We start from the raw sequence: 8,709 nt of genomic DNA, 5'->3' as shown, positions 1-8,709 counted from the left end.
GTTCCTCACTCGCTGCTCTAGGTTTGGATTCTCTGAAACACTTTAGGAGAAATATGCACCCCTTTAGATGAGGGAGAAAAAAAAAGTTACCTCAATGACTACCCCAGGGTAATTTACAGATGTTTTTGCTCCAATAAGTAGTCACAAGTCACATTCTGGGTACTATTGGGGTCATTAGGCTCTGAGACTTTTGTTTTTCCAAGGGCTACCCCCCTTTTAAAATTCATATTTCATAAGAAGCAATCCAGACTTATCCATAATTCAGAAACGTCTGACTGAGGGGGGTGGGTGCGGTTTGGTGGGTGGCCACAGGGCTGAACAGAGCACCCTGGGGAACCCTGTCACACCACCAGACTGTGACAAAAACAAAAAACTGTGACCAGGAGATGATGGGCTTGTTGCCAGGGAAAGACAGGCAATCCAACCCTGACTGAAAACTAGCAGCCACAGACAGGCTTATGAGGCCTGGGAGCAGCAGCTGCAACCGGTATGTTGCCTGTCTGTACCTCCACACAGATCACCAAAGTATGACAAACAGGAAGTTTCAAAATAAGCAAGAGATGGAAAAACATTAACAGCCTCAAATGATAACACATTTCAACTTTTATTTATCAACAAACCCTGAAAAACATGAACAGTAACAACCCTAACAGTGCTGTGCCCAGGCTCTCTGAACAAAACAACACAATCATGTCTGCGCACAGCAACAAGACCTCAGAGGTCAATCTCCATATGTAACTACACAGAACTGGGTCAAAGAAAAGCCGTGATGTACACCACACACCGATGTGCATTTTCAATCACACAAAGCTACTTCTACTATTAAACCTCAAACACATTTTAAGTGCACTTACTGGAAGAAAAATGCCTAAAAACATTTCTCAATTATGACATATCTGTAAAACACTTTGTGTAAACTGCACTAAAATCCCAAAACAAATACAAACTAAACCCTAACAGTGAACCTTGTCTTAAAGAGATGAAATACAGCATATTGTTTTAAATCATGTCCTTCATTTTTTAAGTATGAGTTGATTAATGAGTTAATGTAAACAAAAATTATGCCGTGATTGTCCTCGAGTGTGGAACCACTGGACAAACATTAGACCAATGATGAAGATGAGAAGTAAGTAATAATGATGAGGCGACTGAGATTGGTTTACTGCCTCAACCTACACCCCATGAATCTAAATAAACAACCAAAAAAAAAAAAAAAAAAAAAAAGGAAACAAAAGGAGGGTGGTGCGCTCCAAATTAATGGAATGACCAAGTGCTCTTATGCTATAGTAAACAAGTTAATGAAGATTATTAATCTGAGGAGCATTAGACCAGAACTTGAGTTAGAAGACAAATATGCCAATGCTGAAAAAAACAGATTGAGGTCAAGACATTGTAGTAATATACAAATATATACATATGTACAGAGAGCCCAAGCACAGGATAAAACCCTCCAACCAAACATTTAAAATAATTCCAAAAGTAAATTAAAACTAAAATATAAATAAGCACAAAAGGTGGGCTTAAAAAAGTCGTCCCGTTCTATGTTTGGGATACTTAAAAAGAAAGAAACAAACAAAAAAAAAAGTGATCCCATGTGCCAGCTGGTTTGGTGAGGGTGCTTTGCTCTTCCTGTGCTGTCACTGTGATCCATGTGGGTTAAAAGCAGCTGACTGCAGGTCAGCACTACAAATTGTAATTGTGGGATGAGATTAGCTGAAGTGTAAAGATCATGCAGTTTGGTGTTAAAATGGCTCTCAAACGTTTGAGGCATGGAATGAGAGGCGAGGGCATTTGGAAAACAGCCTGAAGAGTTGGGTTACTCCAGATGTCCAGAGTATCAAGGTGTAATCTTGTCTAAATTCTGACTCCCTGAGGCCTGCAGAGAAAGGACAAATAAATAAATCGCAAGTAAGTAAAGTTGTTTTCCCAAATCACACAGACAAACAGAAAAAGTCTTTTTAAAAGCGTTGGTCAAACATTTTTGCTTTGTGTGACTTCAATAAAGATTAACAAAGTTCTTAGGAAAATACAACCATTTGCAGTGGTTCTGCTTTACCTGGCATGGTTCTCAGTAGCTGTGGACTACAGCACAGTCAGCATGGTCTGGACTCCACAGTCCACAAAGCTCTGGAAACAAAGTGTAACACAAGAAAAAGAGTTTGGTGGAATAATCCTATAGATGTGCTTCAAAGACATGAACAACTACAAAAACAAGCACAAACAGAAAAGCACTGGATGTGTCATGAATTGTCAAGCCCACAAAATTAACTTTTGTGGAAAAAAGGGAAGGTTAGAGTGCATTGTTGAGCCATTCTTCAGGATGCCAACACAGGCCAGACAACACCATCTAGTGGTGTACATGGACATCACAGTTCTGGACAACAATGACTTTTGTTCCTAGGGGGGCAAACCAAAAACGGAGGGAAAAGAAAAGAAGGGAAAAAACGAAAAAGAAAAAACAAGGTTCATCTGCAATAGTTAACCAATTCTCAAAGAACATCTGTTTAGTCTTTCTTTTTAATGACTTCTATTCTTACTCCTATTCAATGCAGTCACCTGATTGACAGGCCGTGTCCTCTGGTCCGGCGTCCAGGGAGGTGGGGTGTACTGTGTATGAGGGGAGAGGCGTCAGCTGTCAAACAGAGGGCAACAGACAAACCCAGACTCGCTACTATAGGAGGACGGGAGGGTATGTTGGATTGTGGGGTAAGCAGGGCCAGGTGTACTTTAACCAGATTAAACCCCTCATCTCACATGCAGGAGCATATGTGCAATGGCTGCGAGACCCTTTGTGTGGGGGTGTGTGTTTTTGTGTGCGTGTACCTGATAGGCATAGGCATTCTGCGCGTAATTCACTGGCATCTGCGGGATCATGACCCCTCCAAAGTTGGCATAGGAGTATGGCTGCAATCAAAGCCAGTAACAACACATGAAACCACAGCACAGAGTTTGTAGAGCCAAACAACATACCATTTACTGAATAACTGGCCAATTTGGAGATTATTTATAACAAAGCTACTTACAATTGTTGCCTTTTCAATTAAAGTTATACATTATTGTACACTTTGCAACTTTATTCTTTGTGAGGATTAACCAACTGTCTCAGCAAATACATGTTCCATTTTATATTTCAGAAGTATTATCACTGGAGAAAACACAAAACAAATATATATATATATATATATATATATATATATATATATATATATATATATATATAAATAAGAGACTCCAACTAAAAACAAAAACAACATGACAATAAAATTCTAAACATTTTACAAATTACAATGATAAAACTTGAATAGCTCCGTTTGTTAAACTCACATTCAGTAAAATAGGTTAACAACTTCACTGAACATCATCGCACTAGTTTCTTGGCATTATTCCATCCATGCATGTTTTTTTTCTCCAGTAATTGCATGGAGTTTCTCAGCTGTGACTGACAAATCACATTGCCCTCATCTTCCACCTGTTTTCCTCCTTTTCTAGTGGTCTGTTGCCGTTTTTCCCAACCACATTTATTTTGATGTAAAAACTTCTTTTTTTTCTCCCCCCACTTGTGCTGTTTCACTGGATACAACAAGTACCATCTCAAATGTTTCAGCCTGCTTTTTACTTTATCCCCCATAAAAACCACCACCAGTCCCAAGGAAACACTATTGTATCAATTTCTACATGGAAATTCTTTTGTTTTTGCTCAAGCAGCCGCCTGACTTGTGTTTTACAATAGCTTTGGCACTTTCTTGATGATCAATCTAAAGGTAACCATGTTTTCTTATCTAAAATTGGTGGTTATGGTAATATGTAGTTTGTGAGCAAGCGCTTATCGATTACAAATGATCAGCATTTAACAACATTCAATAACAATCTGAAGGTAATTTCAGTGTAAGATACCTGATTGTATGGGTTGCCTCCGTTTATGATGGGCGAAGGTTGTGGCACCCCACCTCCCATGGGTGAGCAGCAAGCACAGTAGAAGTACTGGGTGGGATTCACCCAAGGAGCGGGGCCAACCAGACGCGACGGCATCGACCCTGGATGTGGGGTGGGGGGAATCAGTTTGGCATTAACATTATAAACCCTATTTAGTGAAAACAGAACAATAAGTACATGCACTACCCAACAAACAGAATACATACGAGAGACCCTTTCTTTCATGATGGCAGGGCCCAACTTGAGTTTCCGTCCCTTAAAACTGATCTGTTGCTATGGCAAAAATATTTACAGAAAATATATATTATTATTATTATTATTCCACATTAGACATATGCATAGACACAAAATAGATCCAATGACGGGCTTCTTACCTCAATGACTGACTGAATGTTGACATCTTCACTGAAGTACACAAATCCATAACTAGGAACAAACACACAAAATAAATCAGAATATCCAAATATATCGAAGAAGTAATAACATTCACTCTGAAATGTAAGTAGATTAATAAACTTCACTAATACTTCTACATGTTCAATAATCTGATCATCACACTCCAAAATTTAACCTCAGTACGTTGAAACAGAAAGTGAAGCAATAGTCATTTCATTACCTCTTCAAAATCTGGGAGCAAAACCCGAATTACTCTGAACAGAAAAAACTTACCCTTTGCAGATTCCTCCACGGTATGTGATAATCTTTACTTCCTTAACAGTACCATATCTTGCAAAGAAGTCCCGGATTTCATTTTCATCCACCTAAAGATTAAAACAAGTGAAGAGAGAAACCAGATTTTTAGCAGACTGGTAACCTGTCCAGGGTGTATCACACCTGACTCCACAGGCTCCTGACAAATCTCTTCGTTTTCATGTGATTTTCAATAGATTTATAAACAAAATTCTTAAGAAAATACCCAGAAAAGTCCTATTATTCCCAGGCCATCTGAGAGATGTAATCTCTCCAGCATGTCCCAGGTCTGTTCTGGGGTCTCCTCCTCCTTTCAAGTAGTGTCTCTACTGTGAGCTGCAGTGCCTGGCTATTGCCACATGTTCTAATTAATACGTTTTAAAAGAACCATGTAGTTTGTTTTTTTTCTTCTCGAAATGTGTGCGGTTAAAGAAAGCAAATTATTTTTCTTTAAATTTTTGCTCGATATGTTAAACCCCGCCCCAAAAAAGGATTATACACAATTCACCAAATTTAGAGTGGCATGTATGTATAATTTTAAGTGATTTAAATTTTAATTATTAATAATTTTTAATGTCATATTTTAGCTTATATTGGTAAATGGGCTCTAGTAAACAGGATTCACAAATTGTAACATATAAGAAAAAGAAATTACCTCTTTTACAAGCATCCTTAATAGTCTGCGTTTTTCTACCCTACTCTGTGTTCCACACTATAATCAATCGAGTCCTTTTTAGCCACTGAAAATACATTCGTATCACTATTTTGTTGCTTTTCTTGCAATTTCTGCTGCCCTATGACCAGCTCTGTCTTGAAATTAACACTTCTAATATTAACTAGTATTAAGCTAAATAAGTAAAGGATATTCAAGAGTTCAAAAAACAACTGCTGCTTCTGCCCTATGAAAGGAGTATTCTGTGTGACTCAAAATGACTTTTTATCAGTAATGAGATATGTTAGCGTAAAGGTCAACAAGTCTTTTACAACAACTTAAAATACTGGCGTTTTTTGGCAAATGTCGGATAATACTTTCTGGCTTGACAGCTTCGGCATTACCTTCATGTCGATCCCGCCAACAAAGAGGGCATTAGGAGTCAATTTGCCCTCAGGTAAGATGTATCCATTTGACAACTTCAAAGAAGATATGGTCTGGTTAGCGCTTCTGGGCTTGTTGATATCCTTAAAATTTAAAAAAGAAAGAAAACAACAAACAAGCCATTTCAATTCACAAGCTTATATTTCGGGAATATACCTATCTCTACAAGATCGCGAGTGTGCCTAACATGCGTTCGCTACTCGGAACTGCCACCATGTGATGGCTGCTGGCCCAACCACTAAAACCAATTTAAAAGTGCAGACTTATTTAAGTTACAAAACTTTACTGTAGATTTAGCATTAACTACCCTTGTAAAGATCATATAGTGTCTAAGCCTTATTTTTAATGCGATTTCCCGCAAAAAAAAAAATCAGCTTGTTCAGGCACTGATGCTAGCAGTAGTGCACCGAGGTCTTCGACATATAAATCTTTAAAAAAATAGAAACTACAAAATAATAAAACAGTATGAAAACACAAGTTTGTTTCGTAAGCCATGTAATTTATGTTAACATTACCTTTTTTCCTTTTTTTTAACAGTTATTGTTAAATGTGGCTTAAATGGGCTGTTAGCTAAAGCAAGTGCGCCTTTTTAACTTTAGCAGGCAAGGTCAAGCTATCAACTAGCTAGCTAAGAGAAAGTTAGCACAGTGATGACTGGTGAGCCGCCGTACCAATTAAGAAGTTAACAAGTACAATAACCTGCATCACTAAGACTGTTGTGCTACACTTTCGGGTGCAGAAATTTAACAGTGGAACTTACCATGTCTAAAACCTGACCAGACACACTGAAAGGTACGCCGTCGACCTTGTTCTGCCCGACAACAGTGACCTCCACCCGTGGTGAAACCACGCCCACCCAGTCCACGTGACTAACTCAAGCAGGACGTGAGTAATGTCATTATTTTCATAATTTTGTTAAGTTAAATAGCATGGAATAATGAAATAGCTGCAAATTAAAATCTCTCAATCGTATGTAAACTTATATGAAAAGTTTTGATGACTCACAATTTGACTCGGTGCTGTGTTTTACATATGCAACAGAATTTATGTGATATATATATATATATATATATATATATATATATATATATATATATATATATATATATATATATAGTATTTTGTATTTTGCATGCACTATATGTATTCATCGTTTTATATCAATGTTAATGCTATATCAGAAGTATATTTGATGTGTGGTATATTCTATCATAAGACATTTTGTTCGGATACCGTCCCGAATGAGATCAACGGTGTATCAGTTTATGGTACATGATGATTATTCTTGATTTAAAGCCTTGACAGAGCAAACGGTAGCCTGAGGTAGAGTGTGTGCAGATATGTGCAATATGTGAGTGGCGGATTAATACGTGCTACAACCGCAGCATTTCCAAGCTACAGGTTACAACAGCTGGACTTTTAAATTGAAAATCTAACCTGGCGCTGCTCAAAAATCTGCCAGTGTTGCCAACTTAGCGACTTTGTCGCTATATTTAGCGAGTTTTCAGACCTCCTTAGCGACTTTTTTTTTTTCTAAAAAGCGACTAGCGACAAATCTGGCGACTTTTTCTGGTGTTGTCGGAGACTTATTTATGACGACTTTTTGCTGTGAAAACGCGTATCGCTCTCAACAAGCAGCGGGTGCTGCCGTGGGCATCTCGCCCGTGCCAGAGTGTTCACAGGTGGAGGATAGTCCTCCCCCAGCTGCAGGAGTTGTTCACACCTATGCGTCCAAACTGCAAATGAATCGCGCATGAGCGAAGCCGCTGCTCCCGCCCTGACCGTTCAATTCTTCTTTTACTGTTATGTTGTTTTGTGGTGCCTATTTCGGGCACTTTTGCCGGTTTTCTGAGAAACCATCCTACTCTGACAAAACGTCCTACCCGTATTATAATTTGACAGTGACTTGCTACTAAACCTAACCCTACCCATAACCTTAAGAAGTATTCCGGATGGGTGAAAGAAAAAGAAGTTAATTCGGCGTTGGTGTAGTGCGCATGCTCCGCGTCTGCGCAGAAACATTGGGCAGGATGTTTTTTCAGGTAGGATGGATTCCCAGAACACCTGTCCAAGCCCGGATAAAGGAGCAGGGTTGGAATTGTGACATTAAAAAAAACAATAATTGCCAAAAGAAAATTAATTTGTAGTTCTAAATACATTCTACATGCATTTAGGACGTTTTCACTGACTTTATGTGACCAATTATGCAAATTAGGCGATGACGTCATTTAGCGACTTTTAGGACAGCCAATAGCGATTTTCCTTACTGAGGAGTTGGCATCACTGAATCCTGCTAGCATAACATTACAAAGACCGAAACGAGGTAACTGACAGCACACCTGCATTTTTCCGGCTTTAGTCTTTAAATCTGACAAGATGTGAATGTGAATTTATATCATTTTTGCTTCTATAGTCACAAGTTCCCATGCTTTTATTTTCCTTTGTAACAGAAAAGCTGAACAAAATGGAAAGGCTGAAAAAAGTAAAAAAAATAAAACTAAAAAATTACTCTGCCACGGGTCGCTGAACTCTACTTGGTTTATAGGGGAGAGAGAAATTGGGTTAAAATATAGGCTTGTCAATGTCCACAGAATATACGTGATGGTTAATGGATAAATTTAACGTTGGCTTCCAGTTTATAAACGTTTGGAAGGGAAAACTTTGTCGTGTTGGTTCCAGCAACAAACAAAAGGCTCTGGCCTCTAACTGCATCAGTTCCTTCTTTCTTGCCTATGCATTTATCCTTCTTTAATTTACAGCATGTTTGTAATATTTCTTTTATCAGTTAATCCTAATTGAAAAATAAGCACTGACAGATCAAAACAATTGGTTTATGCAGAATGCAAATTACGGTAATAAAGCTTTAAGTGTGTGTTTAAGTGTCTTTGTGTTCCAACCAATGCTTCCTCTAAGCTGCGTGCGTGCGCAATTGCGCACTGCTGGCACGGTCTCTGCGCACAGAAAATCTGCGTTGTGCACAAAAAAAAAAA

General features: G+C 38.4%; 1 protein-coding gene across 4 annotated transcripts; it reads right to left on the bottom strand.

Moving 5' to 3' along the window:
- Window positions 1–583: 583 nt before the first annotated feature.
- On the bottom strand, window positions 584–6,617 carry dazl (deleted in azoospermia-like). Of its 4 annotated transcripts, none has more exons than XM_004547869.2 (10): window positions 6,480–6,617; window positions 5,680–5,802; window positions 4,603–4,694; window positions 4,308–4,359; window positions 4,140–4,206; window positions 3,895–4,034; window positions 2,824–2,904; window positions 2,557–2,632; window positions 2,057–2,127; window positions 584–1,876 (listed from the first exon to the last, which is right to left on the bottom strand). In XM_004547869.2, exons 1-9 carry the CDS (start codon window positions 6,480–6,482, stop codon window positions 2,069–2,071), a joined length of 693 nt encoding a protein of 230 aa, XP_004547926.2. In that variant the 5' UTR covers window positions 6,483–6,617; the 3' UTR covers window positions 584–1,876; window positions 2,057–2,068. The 4 variants fall into 4 exon arrangements, with proteins under 4 accessions (XP_004547926.2, XP_004547927.2, XP_004547929.1 ...); XM_004547870.2 differs by having other exon boundaries at window positions 2,557–2,607; XM_004547872.2 differs by lacking the exon at window positions 6,480–6,617 and adding an exon at window positions 6,235–6,428.
- Between the last annotated feature and the right edge of the window lie 2,092 nt (window positions 6,618–8,709).

This window comes from Maylandia zebra, linkage group LG22, assembly GCF_041146795.1.
Source record: "Maylandia zebra isolate NMK-2024a linkage group LG22, Mzebra_GT3a, whole genome shotgun sequence".
In the NCBI taxonomy this organism is placed as follows: Eukaryota; Metazoa; Chordata; class Actinopteri; order Cichliformes; family Cichlidae; genus Maylandia; species Maylandia zebra.
This window is presented reverse-complemented; position numbering and strand designations above follow the sequence as displayed.

Excerpts from the sequence above, each read along its gene's own strand:
- dazl (XM_004547869.2), bottom strand. Across the intron at positions 2,905-3,894 it reads GAGGCAACCCATACAATCAG|CCATACTCCTATGCCAACTT; the intron begins GTATCTTACACT and ends CTTTGATTGCAG. Across the intron at positions 2,633-2,823 it reads AGAATGCCTATGCCTATCAG|CTGACGCCTCTCCCCTCATA; the intron begins GTACACGCACAC and ends TCTGTTTGACAG.